The sequence below is a fragment of the Silurus meridionalis genome, chromosome 6 (assembly GCF_014805685.1).
Source record: "Silurus meridionalis isolate SWU-2019-XX chromosome 6, ASM1480568v1, whole genome shotgun sequence".
NCBI lineage: Eukaryota > Metazoa > Chordata > Actinopteri > Siluriformes > Siluridae > Silurus > Silurus meridionalis.
The window spans coordinates 12,845,689-12,862,715 of record NC_060889.1 but is presented as its reverse complement, the minus strand read 5'-3'; the positions used below and the strand labels follow the sequence as shown (position 1 = coordinate 12,862,715).

Below are 17,027 nucleotides of genomic sequence, written 5' to 3'. Positions count from 1 at the left end.
CCACAATCTGTAAATAATCCTCCATACAAAAACCTGACATATGCACAGTATCCGGAATGTATATTAATTGTAAAATAGTAAAATTGAGTCCAGATTATTGTTCATCATTTTGTCACCTTAACTTCCCTTTCCAAGTTTCATACTATACTTTTTACTGAGGAAGTTGTTTGAGTGCATTTTGCCTTCATAATTTCCTGTGTGTCTGAAAAGGGGATCTTGGAGCAACTGTGCAACAAGTGCTGCTTCCTTGCACGTGTGATGTGCATGTGTGTGCTTGTGCCTGTGTGTGTGTGTGACTGTGCATGTGCATGTGTGTAGATGTGCATTTGAGTCTGGGTGATGCCTTTCATTAGTGGAGAAATCATCCCACTCTTCTGCGCTGAGCGTAAATATTTTTCCTTGCGTTGGCAGACAGGGACTGGGCCATGACTGGATTTTGCTGTTCTGTGGGTGTTTTGTTGGACATGACACAAGCTCTCTTTCTCTTGTGCTTAAATTATCATTTTTTTACATTTATCATTTAATGGTAATAATATAGGGGGAAATTACTTCTAAGGTGTGCTGTGGTATCAACACATCCCAAAAATACTTGAAGATTGAGATCTGGAAAATTTGGAAGACTAATCAACACCATGAACCCTTGTCATATTCCATGAACCATTCCTGAACAACTTAAAACAATGTGGCATTATTCTGCTGAAAGTGGCCACTGCCCTTTGGGAATATTTTTACTCTAAAGGCATATGTTTGTACAATGTTTAGGTGGGTGGTTGCTGTCAAAGTAACATCCAAATGAATGCCAGGGCCAATGGTTCTGCAGCAGAACATTGCCCAGAGCTTCACACTGCTTCCACCAGTAAATTCTGGTGTTATCACTTCGCTAGTAAATACTTTGCCATCCAGTTATTAAAAAGACGTATTTTTTCAAACCAGGCCACTTTCTACTATTGTTCCATGGTCCAGTTTTAATGGTGATTGTAGGTGATTTCAGTGGTTAACAGAAGTCAGCATGGGCACGCTGACCATTTTGCATCTTTGCAGCTCAAAACTAAGCAAGCTCAGTAAACTGACACCTTTTTATCATGAACAGCAATTTGTGCTACTGTAGCTCTTTTTGAGATAAGACCAGACACATGTTCATGATTACCATAATTATGGTTTTCCCTTGGACCTCTTTGGTAGGTACTAACAAATGCATAAAGGGAACACCCTGCTAAATCTTCTGTTTTAGAGATGCCCCAGTTCAAAGCTTTCTACTGGATTTATAGTTTGTGTTGCATTTGTGTCTCATTTTTCTCATTAAACTTTAAATAACAGTACTCAGTTTTATGTATTTATCTTAAAAATATGTGTATGCATGCATTTTTTTTTTTTTACTCAGATGAAGAAACCAGTAGCCAAGGAAAACCAGAGAGCATTTCTGAGGGTTTTGGTCGGAGTCTTCATCCAGAGCTAATGAAGGTAAAAGCAAATTACGAATAGCTGAACTCACGTATATTTTGATTCACTGTAATATATTACAAAAGTATGTACAAAGCTTTTCTGCACACTCGTTCTCACTCTGCTCACATCTCCAGTATGCCAGAGAAACAGACCAGCTCAATAAAATCAACAGGAATGAATCTAGACAGAAGATTCTTTCCCTAGATCCAGAGACTCAGGTTAGTGGCCATTGCACTCTCCTAAATCCTTATTGGTTTGGCACTGTCTGTCTTATACTGTTCCTGTCTCTGTAGTCTAATGACTGATTCTAATTGACATAGTGTTCCTCTCCTCTCAGAGACTGGATTTCTCAGGCATCGAGCCAGATGTGAAGCCGTTCGAAGAGCGTTTCGGTCGCCGTATTATGGTCAGCTGCCATGACCTGACTTTCACCCTGCAGGGTTCCGTCATCGAGAAAAACGACGGTGTTCTGACCAACGTAGGTTACATTTTAATACTGGGTCCTGGTAATATAAAGTACATCCTGTATCACTTGATGTTTTGATGTCCACCATCGTCCAGTCAAAATGAACCACGTTTTCAGTTGGAATGATTTGTGCTGGTTTGCTTCGTAGTCAAAGAATACTATTTATGATTTACACTCGTCAAACTCTGCTGAATGGTGGCATTGTTATTCCAGAAGTAATCACTCATACCAGGATGAGAATGTTTCCTGAAAAGATGCATGTCGGTATAAATTAAAGAAACAATTAGATACAAACTATGCCAGCAAAAAGAACCACACAAAGAGCTACACTTTTCTCTTTGTCATGTGTCTGTATTTGAGAATTTTCATTATTTGTTAGAATTGGGGTGCTTTTTTACAGGCTTCTAGCAACTTTTTTTGTTGTTTTTTGCTTTGAAGACCCATTCAAAGTTTTAATTCACATACACAGCCATACACAGTACAATGTGTGGTGAAATGCTTTTATTGACATGTTTGTGACATTAAACATCAATAGAATTCAAAAAAAGATAAAAAATTAATAGTGGGATAAAAAAACTAATAAAACAACAGATTTACGGTAGAATAAAAAAAACCCTGTAAAATAAATACGTTGACAATAATAGAATTTACAATAGAATTTATAAAATTTAGATAGTTATAAAATGATAAAAACTGTATAATATGCAAGATGTGCAGCCTGAGCCACCAGAAACATCACAGTTCACGTTAGTGGCAGAAAAGATTGAAAGTGTACTCTGTATACACATTAACTCACTTCACTGAACTGAATTAGAAAAGGCAGAAAGCACGTCAGTCCGAATGAGAACAGCTCTCATTTTTGGCTTTTGCAGAGACAGGGCTATAAACCACCGTAAAGAACATAATCCTCAGCAGAGTATTCTGGATGGCATATGGGCAAGAATGCTGACAGACACTAGTGTGGTTGGAAAAAATGTGGCACTCCTCCCAATAGTAAGCATGAGATTCTAAGAAATATTTATAAGTAATGGCGAGACTTTCCTAGGTCATGCAGTGTGTTTGTGCTTTAATCTTAGGCAGCAGCAGATATAAATTATTATTTGGCTGCTCATAGTGTGTCATTTATTTTAAAAAATCCAGTCCTTGACTTATTTTATGTACATTGTTGTATATATTTTGGTAATACTTTATTTTACCATTATGACATGTTCATACAGTATATGAGGACTGTAAAATCTTATGTAAGGTTACAATATATATAACCCTCTAAAGGTTGAGAGTGAAAACCTCAATTATCTTCAAGGGTAGATGATCATTAGTTATTTGTTCAGTAGCACATTTATCGCCTCTGGAATATGATATCTCACTGAAATATGGGCTTCTTGAATTAGAGAAGCTATAGAATGTAAACATTAGTACAGCACAGTCAACAGTCTTATATATACAACATTGATTAGCACTTTCGTTTAAAGGCATACAAGCATACCTTCAGCTGATGTATGAGCTTTTTAATTAAATGGAGCTGGAATTGAAATGGTGCTTTATTAAAGTCTTCAGGGCAAAAGCCTCGTTCAGAGTGCTCTTAGCGGAATAAACAACAACTTGAACTTGTTGATTTTTTCTTCCATGTAAGGCTTTATATAACTATTACATTGGTCCTCCATCATTGCTTTTTTTGCAGTATTTTTGTGGGGAGTTGTTGCTAAGTGGTGGTGAGTTTCAATCCAAGTAACACCAGCGCTCTTGAGCACGGCCCTTAACCCTTAGCTGCTCAGTTGTATGAATGAGATAATTATCAGTTGTGTGAAAAAGATAATATCCCCTCGGATAAGGGAATCTGCCAAAAATGTCATAAATGTAAGTGCTATGAAGGCCAATGAATGCGCCCTTCAACTAAAGTGTACAGCAGGTCAAATCATACATATAGTTTTGTCAGATTGTGCTATGTTTGCCTAATTAACCCTTTTTTTAAGCTGTCATTTTTCATTCATTCTCATTCTTCTTGCTCCAGCTCGAGCCATTCTTCATCACTTTAGCCTTATTTGACGTAACCAAAGGCTGCAAGATCTCTGAAGATTTCCATGTGGATCTAAACCCAGCATGCGTGAGAGAGTTGCTGTCTGAAGCCCCTCACACACCCATTGGCGCCGAAGGAAAAGAAACGGCTGACGCGGCCCGAGTCGACGGCTTACCAGTTTTTCAGAGAGTGTCTGAGTCTCTACTACGTTTTCCAACTCAGGTAGGAGGTTACATCTTTAATTTTTTTATCATGCAGGGCTTTAAGTGTTTTTGAGATTGTTTGTAAAAAATGTTTGTTAATTGTTTTGAATGTTTTAATTCATCTACTACCTCAACAATTTGTAAATGTAGAAAGTCTTAGGTTGTAAGTAAAGTTTTGACTCGCCTTTTTTAGAAACTCCTGTGGTACAGGGACGTGTTATCATGTGATGTGACAAGAAAAGTTAATTTTAATTCATTACCCTAAACAATTCTAATAATGGTGTATATAATGAAAAGCACAAACATGCATTAAGTTGGATGAAATAAAGGGTTTATAAACAATGTATATTATATTGTTTAAATCGCATTAGAGGTCATTGGCTTGGTTTGGTTTGATAGTTTAATACATTGCTATGCACATAGACTACAATGGTGACGTATCTTTGTATCAGAGGTACTACATTGCAAATTATTGCAAACCTGAAACACTTTTGGGTGGAGAACTGACAATAACAAAGAGCTGACACACTTTATTTCTATAAACCTAGACACCTTCCTACAGAAAGCTTTAATGTTTTGTATACATCATCCTTGGTTAAATAACAGCTATTTTTGTTTATCTGTTTAATATTGGCATATCTTTGAGACTCTGAGGCAGAGTGAGGATCCATCCACAGACAAAAAATAATAATAGAAAAGCAGTAATAATAAATCAAAGACAATCGATTAGCCCAATTTGGAAAAACTTTTTTTTTAATACAAATTTTTGGGGAAAAATAAAGCCCAGCTTTATGTTTCTCATTAGAGGTCATTGGCATTATAAGCATATAGCTTTATAGCGTATAGGGTGAATAGATGTACTAGGCATTGAACTCCACTGTACAATAAATGGCAGTATTTCTATGTTTATATTGTTCTAATTATAAATTGCACTGGACTGGGCAACTTTGAAAGTGAAACTGCATTAGTTTACAGAGTGACGTTTTCAATGTATTTATTTATTTCCAAATATTATAAAATCATAAATGTGAGGAACCATGGCAACTTTCAGTAAAAATTTTGGCCCTTAATAGGAAAAAGTTTGGGCACCTCTGATTTAGATCAATCAGTAGCAGAGTGTAATCCAATAGACAAAATCCTAAAAAAAAAAAAAACCCAACCAGATACTTGTACAAATAAATGTGATGTGATGTACCATTATCTGCTTATAAAGCGGGAAGTGACCAGGAAGTGAGAAATGGCAGATTTCCAATTCTTTATATAATATTCTATTGGGCATGATCTCTGCTGGACAAGGCAGGGAAAAGTCACAAAAAGTCTTGTGACAATTTCATATGAATTAGCTGTTACTATAGAGACAATAATGCATTTAATTCTAGAAAGGGAAGCTACGATTTGGTAGATCATACAGAATGGATTGCAGGGATAGCAGAAGTGGAAGTTTTCAGAATGGGCTTCAACACAAAAATATCTACAGTCTGAATGGATTTTCTCATTTTTCCAATTTCAGAATTTGAAATTGGAAAAATTGGTATTTGTGTCATATATTTCTTCAGTGTCTATATTATGGCAAAACGAGCCAGGTCAAAGATGACAATAAATACCGATTTCTTCTACAGGAAATGTGTAAAATGTCATAAGTAATTCAATGAACACTAAACTTTTGTTTTATTATTTGTATTGGTATTAACATTCTTAGTATTTTCAGAAACTGTAGTAGTATTTTGATCATTAATTCGGCCTGCATGTGTGGTAGCTTTATCATGTTATACCTTAATCATTCAATCAAGCATAAATACACAAGTATGTAAATAAAAGATACAGTTTACACTATGTCTATGACTCTGGAAGGCATTTTGCATGCATGAAACTCAGTAACCCTGATCCATTAGTCATTTCTTCAGCAGCTCTACTGCTGCATAGTAAATCATAGCCTGCGCCTAGACCGCCCTGAGCTTTCAGTGCCAGGGTGGGAACTATGACGTGGCTTACTGGAACTGAAACACACCAGAGCCTAACTCAGCAGATCAGAGAATAACATCATGTTATCATGACATGATAGAGGCTCCACTTATTGCATCTGATTTATTTAGGTTTGAAATTAGAGGAGAGCTGGGGGAAGGATTTAACATCAGATGATAAAAATGTCAATACTATTTAAAAAATAAAAAAAACTGGGAAAAAACTGGGAAACATACAAAACCAACAATATGAATAGAAATTCACCTTCTGTGCAGACAAATGCACTTGTTTCGACTTTCAATTGATGCATTATTAATAGGCATTACAGTATTAACCATAAAGCATATTCATGTATGGGATTACTCATATTTATTCATTTATTATTGATCGCATTCACTATTAGTGATATGCAAAATTACTGGCTCGTTCAGAATGATACAAAAAAGTCCTCTTGCTATTGCACATCTTGTATAGAAATGTTAGAAACATCTTAAACATTCTATTTCTGCAGTCGCACAAAACTAGTCTAGAGTTTATTAACAGCATAAACTAGGTAGCGAAGTTTTTTGTCAAATAAACGTTGCGAGGTGCCTCAATATAATAGTGCAAATAAGTAGTAGTGCTTGAATCTGAAATGTGTACATCTAACAAAGTGTGTTTGAAACGTATTATGTATGTGTTCTACAGGGCATCTTTTCTGTGACCAACCCTCATACAGACGTCTTCCTGGTGGCTCGGGTGGAGAAGGTTTTGCAGAATGGGATCACTCACTGCGCTGAACCCTACATTAAGACTTCGGATATGAGCAAGGTGAACGAAGCGGCTAATTTATGAATTTTTCCAGGGTTTTTCCCGGTTTCACAAACTTCAAGCCAAAAAAATAAACCCCATAACATTAGACCAATGAAATTGTTCGAACGGAAACGAAAAAACGCACCTCACCTGTGTTCTGAGCTGCACGGCATCGGGAGAAAAAACGTTTTTTTTAAATGCATGACGAGGCCAAAAAATAAACTCTCGAGAAAAACAGCTGTGAAAGGAAGGAGGAAGACAGTGAACAATGACTTTCTTGGTCGGCTACTGTTTAGTCGGCAAGCCGTTTTAGCGCGTTGAGTCTGGGTCATGGTAGAGCTCGCGAACTCCAGTTGCAACAGAAATCATATAAGCACAGACAGGTTTCCAAAACTCGTACTTTTTTATTATTCTTGGCAACAGCGTTAAGGGTTACATGGTGTTTATAGGTTGTGTTATGAGCGGTAAAATGTTTAATACAGTTTTGCTTTGTTATACAGATGTAGTTTTACTGTTATCTTCTTTTCTTGCCTTTTAATGCGTGATCCGCAGACGGTTCCAAAAGTACTGAAGGCAGCTAAGCAGACGTGTCAGCGGCTTGGACAGTACAGAATGCCCTTTGCTTGGGCTGCCAAGTAAGTTGTCTTATAAATGTTATATAAATGAATGGACTGAGGCGAAAAAACAATGATTTATATCTTAAATTAAGAAATTAAAATGAAAAGTTGATTTGTTTCTAGGAAAACTGGCTGCACTGTTTAGACATTTAGTAAATACATTTCAGTGTTTGCATCATACATGTTTCAAACAGTTGAAAGAGTTTCATGTTGAAGAATTGTCATTCAACTCTTATGTGTTTTATAGTTTTTGTTTTGTTTTTGTCTTCAAAACCTTTGCAATTTACACAAACTACACAATAATGGGATTCTTTTTCAGGCAGGTGTTTAAAGATGCCCAGGGAAGTTTGGACACAGAAGGAAAGTTCTCCCCTCTGTATCGCCAGGACAGCAGCAAGATCTCCACAGAAGACCTTCTCAAACTACTGACTGAAATCAGGAAGTGAGTGGAGTGTGTATGCAGTATATGAAGTACAAAGTATATGTGGTTTCTTTTTGCACTAGACATGTGTCCTTCCTGTGTTTGTTCAATAGCTCGTTTAGTGTTTTCAGAGTTTGTGTTCTTTCTTGTAGACCAGAAAAAAGTAAATTGCAAATCATCCCAGGACAAATAAATATCGCCATCGAATGTGTGTCTCCGGACTTGCAAAGTAAGTCTCTAGATCCCACCTTCAAAAAATCACTTGGGTATTGTATGTCTGTCATTGTAAATACAGTTTTTGCAGTGATTTGTCTGCTATCCAGATGTGCTATGACACTTTATTAGGCTGCTCCGAACATGAGGCACGCAGAGGCAATCACATGAGTACATTTGTACCAAGAGCCACATCAGTTTATCTGATCTTTGGGTGCAGAGATTTTATCTGTTAAAATGTTATTCTATACCATTCTATTTTTTAACTTTTATATTGGTAAATATGAATATTATAGTTGTATTATATGTAGTGAGAATTCAGAAACTCTGCTTTTCAAAACATTTCTCTGTTGTTGTTTTGAAATGTACAGATGGTCGACGAGTTACGATGGTTCGACTTACGGATTTTTCGATCTTACGATGACGAGAGCGATGCGACAAAATTGTAAAAATAGAAAAAATTACGCGCAGCAGCGTTCGATGTACGATACGTAGATAAGCAGCTGGGATGAGCGTGTCTCTCCCCTGTGAGATGCCCACTCTCGCTAGCGGTCAACGGAGTAAAGTCGTCTCAGTGTGTATTTGTTTCTATTTCAAACAGCAATTTTATTGATAAAAGCATGTCTTGCAAGCGCCCAAGTATGTCTCCTGCTTGTAGTATAAAAAAAGAAGAGAAGAGCCATCAGTTTAGAGCAGGAAATAAAAATTTGAAATCAGCATGAAGCACAAAAGACTGTCACAGTCATAGTACCATCTTTGACTTACGATATTTTTGACTAACGATGGAGTTTCATAACTTATCTCCATCGTAAGTAGAGGACTACCTGCATGTGTTACTGTAGTTCAAACAGTATATTGATTACAGTGCAAATGGACAGAGACCTGAAAGTGAACATTTAAATATTATTATTGTCATTATTATCATTATTATTATTATTATTATTATTAATAATTTTAATCCATGGTTTGTATAATAAAAAGAAGAACAAGGGCATTTCTGTACTGTGTTTATTCCAAATTCAGTCTAAAACGCTCTTTTCCCTGCTTCTTGTCAATACCTTCATTTTAAGCAGTAATAGATTTGGTATGACAAACATTTTGTATTAATTATGACATATGCATAGCAATAGATTTTTGTCTGGCATTGACTTTGATAATTTTTGTGGAAGTGAAATACATCTGACTAAATCCCAAAATGCTTTGCACTAGTATACTACATAGGATGGGAATTAAATGAAAGAAATTGAAATAGGAAATGAATGAATGAATGAATGAACACTTGAACGACAAAAAATATTCTCATGAGACTTTTTAATGCTTTTGCTGTTTTAGATTCAGTGACGCCTTCCTACATCCCCGTGAAGCCGTTTGATGAGCAGTGTGAGAAAGTGTCTGTGGAACTAGAAGAGTTTATCTCTGAAGAAGCCAAGTACAATCACCCTTTTACCATCTATAAAAATCAGTTGTATATTTATCCCCAGCAGCTGAAATATGAAAGCCAAAAGACATTTGCAAAGGTAAAAAGCCATAGACTTGATGTTTGGCTTTTAGTGACTAGATTGTATATCTGATGCAGTGATATGAGTTTGATTAAGTGAAACTAAGTTGACTCTTTGTTTTTATATTCTGTCTGTGCTTCAGGCGAGGAACATTGCCGTGTCTATTCAGTTCAAAGATTCAGATGAAGAGGGAGCAGGCCCACTTAAGGTACTGTAATGTGATGTCTACATCAGATTTTTCTAATGTTTAACAAATGTTTGAAAGGTTACAAACTTTAAGGTTTAGAGGGTTAGACTTTCAGTAGTTTTGTGACTGTTCTGTGGCCTATTCTATTTTGAACTAGCGATTTCATTTTGAGAATTTTCAGTTTGACTGAATAGACACGTGGCCTTATAAATTTTATGAAACCAGTCACGTTTTTTGCTATAAAAAAAATATAATAATAATAACCAGAAACATTCTTGCATAAGACAAATCCCTACTTCTCAGGTTCAATTCTGACTCCTCTGCCTAAAATGCTTTTTTAGATTTAACTAAGCTGGAAGGTGGAAAACTAGAATTGGTAAAAAGCTAAAATAAACAGTTATTTATTATCTATTGCAGTGTATTTATGGCAAGCCAGGGGAGCCATTGTTCACCACGAGTGCATTTGCCGCTGTGCTGCATCACAACCAAAGCCCAGACTTTTACAATGAGGTAATATTTATTACAGTATGTCAAAAGTTTAAAAATAAATCATAGGTTTGTCTCTGTGTAGTTTGATTGCTTGTCGAATTGGTAAAATTATGCCATTTTATTCTTCCCTTTTATCAAAGCAAGTTCCTTTTAGTTTTACAAAGCAATTGTGAACTCGATGCAAATTGATCTCAGGGAAATCCAGAAACAGTTTGTCAGATCATCAGCTGTCTTCAAATTACATAAACAGTGAATAAACACAAAGGTCGTTTTTGTTTATTCTAGTTACGAGTCACAAGACATTTTTAAAAAAAAAGGATTTATTTTTTTTATATGCAGAACTACTGTTAATGAGATCAGGAAATGAAACTCGCATTCACTTGTATGTTCTGTTGCTGCCACCTTGTGGCAAGCAAAAGAATTAAAACTTTGGTTTTGTTAGAGAACAGAATAGGATTTTACACCATGGTGTAGAAGGATGAAAAGATCTGGATGTAGTTCGCACTATAATATAGTTTTTATAAGAAATAAGAATGAGCATGTATTATTAGAAATAATAAAAAAAAAGTAATATCCTTGTTCTGATTACTGGAAGAAAATCATTTCTTATGTCGTTAACTTGCAGATTAAAATCGAGCTGCCAATCCATGTTCATGAGAAGCATCACATTCTCTTTACCTTCTACCACATCAGCTGTGAGCTTAGTAACAAAGCCAGCACTAAGAAGAGAGACGGAGTAGAGACCCTGGGTAAGAGTGGGTGTGTATGCACGTGTTCGAAATAATTCAACAGTTTATTATTAAAGTAGTCCATCAAACTGTTATTATTGCATTACAGTGGGATATTCCTGGGCATCATTACTAAAAGATGGAAGGATACAGTCTTCAGAACTACAGCTTCCTGTTTCTGCTACTTTACCTGCTGGGTATCTTTGTGATAAGAGCCAAGACTCTAAGAGGGTAGGTTCTTCTCCTTTAGACAAGGATTTTTTTTTTGTGACTCTTTACTTTTATAACTAAAAAATTACAATTAAATGTCTCCCATGCTCTAATTAAATCAGCACTATGCTGTGTGAAATCAGGAACTCATGTTCCTCAGTAGATTGATATTGTGTTTATTCATCAGATTATTTAATCAGCTTGTCATTCCAAAGTGTCCATTAATACTCAAGTTGTTATTTCCTGAAGGATTTATTACAATTTGGTTATATTAAATAGATTGCTGTTTAAGCCAATAAATTTGATCCTTTTTTCAAAACAGATAAACAAAAGTGATGAGTCGAAACGATCAATAAACCAGTTATTAAAAAATTATTACATCACTTAATATTTTGAAACACCATTAAATCTAAAGGATAAGATGGCTAACTAGCTCGCTAACTAATCTAGCTATTAGACTGATATATAAATTAGCCAATGTTAGCAATTTGCACAACTTTTGGTCTTGGCTGAAAATATATATTTTTTTAAAGTATTGGTAACCTGAGACTTGGATACTAAAATCCCTGTGTCTCTGTAACAAATGTGCTAGGGTTACTTAACAGCTTGCTAGCTGGCTGTGTTTACAGCTAACAGGAGGACATGTAGACGTTTACTCATGGTATATTCATTGATATGATATATTTGTGAGGGTGTAGAGATGTTCCTTTGACAGTCTAATAGATTATTTAAAAAACATTTAGAATCGTTTATTATTTTATATCTAATTTTTTGTTTCTTAAATCCATATTTTGTATTGCTTTCTAAAAGAGTGGAAAAATGAAAGCACTTCATATAAAAACAGAGATCCATTTTATGAAAAAAAGATGGTCATGCATTATAAGAATGATGAATATGCAGAACTCATGATCAGCGTTTTTAGAAACAAACACTTATTGAGACGTTTTTAATAATTTTTCTTGAATTTGGTCAGTTGGTAATCAATTTTTTTCCTTTCTTCAACAAGTCACCAGAGATCAAATGGGTGGAGAATGCTAAGCCTCTGTTTAAAGTGAAGACCTATGCAGTATCAACAATTTATACTCAGGTAAGAGGTGTTTATTGCAGTGAGTGAAGAACATCTGTTTCTAAAAAATATATATATAAATATTTAAGTATCACACACAATGAAACTGAGTGTATATATGTGTGTTTGACCCTGTCTAGGATTTGCACCTGCACAATTTCTTCCAGTATTGTCAGCTGAGGAGGTCGACATCAGAGGGGAACCTGACGGATCTCATCAAGTACTTAAAGGTGAGCGCATTTAGTGGACCAACACCAAAGTGTGGATATATTCAAACACTTTTTTGTGAACATTGTATATAAATGGAAATATAAATACAGATACAAAAAAAGAGATAAGCTCAAATAAAGACCATGTTCATTTAACATGAACATGCAGTGGACCTTAGTATCTGCCTGTTTAGTGCTATTGTTTAGTTTTTTGTTTTTTTGTATAAAAATTCCATACACACTATGGGTTTAAATCCAGAAAGAGTTATGAATAATTGGACTACTAAATAGATACAGATATTGTCCTAGCATTGCATGCCTGTAAATAAATAAAGTATATACAGTGTATATATATGAAAAGAACTTGCAAAACCATCACCATGCCCTCAAATCATCATATATTTTTCATCATATATATTTATATTAAAGGGATGATTTGAGCGCATGTTGATGTTTGGCAAGTTATTTTGTGTGTGTGTGTGTGTGTGTGTGTGTGTGTGTGTGTGTGTATATATATATATATATATATATATATATATATATATATATATATATATATGCATGCAGAATATCACATTAATAGTACACTGCTTACATTCTTCTTTCGGTTTGGATTGAAGGCTTCTAAGCTTTGTATCTTCTAGAACACTAATTCTCACAATAGGTTTAGGGTAAAGTTGCAATTAGTTTTCATTTCTATAGTAACAACTTCTGCATGGACCTGGTATGGCACACACTCCACATATTACATATAACTATTACTGTTATAATGAACTTTTGTGACACACGACCTTAAATGTCTTATTATTGTCAATGAAATCTCTTTATCTCTAGGGTGTACAAACATTTGCCTCAACTCTGTTAGCTTAAATGAAGCGTGCAGTATATCATGAGCTCATGGCCAAAAAGTATTGATCTCTTCTCTTTCTTCTCGTCCCGTGGCAGTGCCTGCACGCTGTGGAGACTCAGGTCATCATTAAATTCTTGCCCACCGTGCTTGTGCAGCTGTTCCAGGTCCTTGTAACGGCAAGCAAAGAGCCTCAAGAGATCGCCATCAATGCCACCCGGTAAATTCTGTGCTTTTTGGGTTGGCCTGTGGCGAATTTATTAAAGATGCCTGCAAGCTTCTGTTAAATGTTCCCAGTCTTTAATTAAGATGTTTGATTTGTACACAATATACAGTCTGAGGACAGTAATAGTAACAGATAGTTATGTTCCCTACAGTGTGATCATTCACATTGTGTCCCAGTGTCACGAAGAAGGGCTGGAGCACTACTTGCGCTCTTTTCTAAAGGTAGATATAATTATTATTGTGTCTGTGGTAATTCCTACTTCATTACAATCCATACAATTTGTACTTCCCTTTTGCACATTAAACTATATTTGCACTATTTGTAACTACTACTTTATAATTACCTAATATATTTTCTTATATTTTTTGTATTTTCTCACATTTTCTATTATTTTATATTTAAGTTTCCTTTTATTTAAGGCACAATTTTCTGAGCAGCTGATCAGGTTTACATTTCACTTCAAGTTTTATTCATAGTTGTATATATACTATGTTTGTGACTAAGAAAATCTTAAATCTTTGAACTCTTGAAATCTAGGCTATTTATTCGGTTATTATTATTTGTAACATGACATTTAATAAAATATTTAACATATAAATATAACAGTTATATATTGTATAGGGGGAAAAAAAATATTTGGACATGACTTTTCCAGCCATATGTTGATTTTACTGTCGAAAAAAATAAAATACTGTTTAAATCTAAACTGTTTTATAAGAATAGGTTTGAACGAAAATGTCTCTCTTGTTCTCAGTATGTATTTCTCGCAAACAATGCCGCATCAGGAAACACAGTGAGCACACATGAAGTGTTAGCCACAAACGTCACAGCAATTCTCAAGCAAACTGCAGACTTTAACACCTGCAACAAGCTACTGAAGGTATTATTATTATCATTATTATTATTACTATATAATATTAAGTGGTTGGCACATTTAAATTACACAGAATTTGCATGCTCTCCCAGTGCATCCGGTTTCCCCAGGTTCTCCTGTCTCTATCCATTTCCAAATTGTCTGTATTGTGTGTGTGAATGTGTATGATTGTGTGCGTGTTCGTGCGTGCGTGCGTGCGTGTGTGCGTGTGTGCGTGTGTGTGTGTGTGTGCGCGCACACGCGCATAGTGCTTTGTTCCTGGTGTACTGAAGATAAATGAGTGTGTAAAACATGCAATACGTTCTCTGAACAGCAGGGGGTACTGTAGTCGTTTCCCCTGATTTCCACAGGATTTCAGTTTTCTTTACATGCAGCCTCAAAACTGAATGTTATGTCTTGTTTTTTTTATTTATCTCTGCACCAAATACGCAGAGTTAGCATCAGTCACAACACCTTGTGAAGATGATTAGTTTACTTTCTTTACTACAAGTGAACTTGTTTGTCTTATGTTTCAGTACTCATGGTTCTTCTTTGAAGCAATGGCCAAGTCAATGGCACATCACCTCTTTGAAGGCAATAGAATGAAGGTTGGTTAATTTGAAAGTTTTGGATCATGGTTTGTTAAAACTTTTCCTTAACACTAGAAGTACTAAATATTAGCCTTTCTCTCAAATGCAAAACCCATGGACTTCAGTACAATTCTTTTTTTGAAGGCCACAAGTTTGATATTCATTACGGTTGCAGTTTAGGGTGCAGTTTTGTTCCACACCTCTATAAATGTGTTCTTCTGTGCACTGTGCTTTTTGGAAAAATGTATACTACATTTACTATATAAAAAATCCACTGTCTTTAAAATTAATTTAAATGTTTTGTTTACATTTTTTGCTCATATTTGTTGAGTTACAACGATTATAGAGACAGATGGAAAACGCGGAAGGGTTCCCAAATTGCATATTTAAAGATTCCTTGCATTTTAAAATAGGTATAATTTTCCTCAGCCATTTGCTGTTTTGTTTTTTATCATGTCTACACTCTTATTTTCTATATGATGGTTTCATGATGTCCCAGTAAAAAAAGAGCTTAGTAAATATCTAACGAAAGAAACGAGTAAATGGCAAACGCACAAAATAGTGGTCGATTGCGCTTTTTTTTTCAGAGATCAAATGGGAAATCTAAATGAAAGTTTTACATTTCTCTCATAGATGCCTAGAGCACAGAGGTTCCCAGAGTCATTCCAGCAGGTGCTGCAGTGTCTGCTGCTCTCCATCATGCCTCACATCACCATACGTTATGTAGAGATCCCTGAAGAGGCTCGGTGCGTCAACATCAGCCTGGCCAACTTTATCAAGGTCTGTGTATCTTACTTTCTCAGGCATCTAACCCACATCCACACACAACGTCAGAATCAAACTATTAGCAGTTGATGGAGATGAATCACTTGTTAGATAAAGAACAGTGTATTGTCTTTTATATGTGACATGTTTACTTAGTGTGTACTCACTTTTGTTGCCAGTTATTTGGACAATAATGTCTGTATGTTGAGGTATTTTTAGAGGAGGGTAAATATTTACTGCTATACAAGTTGCACATTGACTAGTCTAAAATATATCTAAGATTCATTTCTATAGTATTGTCCCTTGAGAAGATACTAAAATGGTTTCTAAAATGTGGGAGTGTATTCACTTTTGTGAGATACTATATATATAAATATACAGTATAGTTGTTCCTCAAAATAATAAAACTTTTATATTTTAGTGAAAATGATTCTGCTTCTCATTACAGCGCTGTTTGACCTTCATGAACAGAGGATTTGCATTTAGTCTTATTAATGATTACATGTGTGGATTCAGCGAAAAAGATCCCAAGGTAAGAAGTACTGTACTATATGTATTGGGTTTGAGGTAAGTGTGATCTAAAAGAACAATTTCATGTAGCTAGACTATTTTTTTGGTTGCATAACCCCTGACCAGTGGTACAGAACACTGTATGGATAAAAGTATGTGGACACCTGAGCATAAGATCCCATTCCACATTCAGTTCCCTTTTTTTTGTTGTTGTTATAATAACCTCCACTCTTCTGGGAAGATGTTCCACTAGAATTTGGATTGTGGTTCGGGAATTTGTGCTCATTCAGCCACAAAAGCATTCATAAAGTCAGGAACTGATGTGGGGTGAGGAGGCCTGGGGAGCAGTCAGTGTTTCATTTCATCCCAGAGGTGCTCAATAGGGTTGAGTTCAGAGCTCTATAGCAGGCACACAAGATCTTCCCCTTTAACCCGTGTATCATATCTGGAATCATGGAAATGTCAGTATCATCAGTACAATCAGAATTTCATATAGTGCACATTATATTTAATACATTATTATATAATTTTTAGTGTATGAATATTATTGATTTCAGAAACTTATAACTCTTAGCTTGTAGTTAAAATCCAAGTGTTTTTTTTTTTTTTAATTACCAAAATACCATGGACGGACTGAGACTGTGTAATTAAACAACTGCCTTTACTTACAGCTTATTGAGAGTTGAAGAGAATGCATAATTTGCATAACTAGAC

At 35.4% G+C, this 17,027-nt stretch overlaps 1 protein-coding gene across 1 annotated transcript in view; it reads left to right on the top strand.

Annotated features, from left to right (window-relative positions):
* dock11 (dedicator of cytokinesis 11) overlaps window positions 1-17,027 on the top strand; it is a 67,958-nt gene that overhangs the window by 17,366 nt on the left and 33,565 nt on the right. The window contains 21 exon segments of the mRNA XM_046850970.1: window positions 1,382-1,461; window positions 1,578-1,661; window positions 1,781-1,921; window positions 3,921-4,148; window positions 6,779-6,901; window positions 7,436-7,518; window positions 7,820-7,942; window positions 8,074-8,150; window positions 9,467-9,651; window positions 9,776-9,841; window positions 10,238-10,330; window positions 10,935-11,058; window positions 11,147-11,268; window positions 12,254-12,334; window positions 12,454-12,543; window positions 13,468-13,589; window positions 13,747-13,816; window positions 14,350-14,475; window positions 14,985-15,056; window positions 15,672-15,818; window positions 16,252-16,335. Of these exon segments, the coding sequence (XP_046706926.1) occupies window positions 1,382-1,461; window positions 1,578-1,661; window positions 1,781-1,921; window positions 3,921-4,148; window positions 6,779-6,901; window positions 7,436-7,518; window positions 7,820-7,942; window positions 8,074-8,150; window positions 9,467-9,651; window positions 9,776-9,841; window positions 10,238-10,330; window positions 10,935-11,058; window positions 11,147-11,268; window positions 12,254-12,334; window positions 12,454-12,543; window positions 13,468-13,589; window positions 13,747-13,816; window positions 14,350-14,475; window positions 14,985-15,056; window positions 15,672-15,818; window positions 16,252-16,335 (2,321 nt within the window).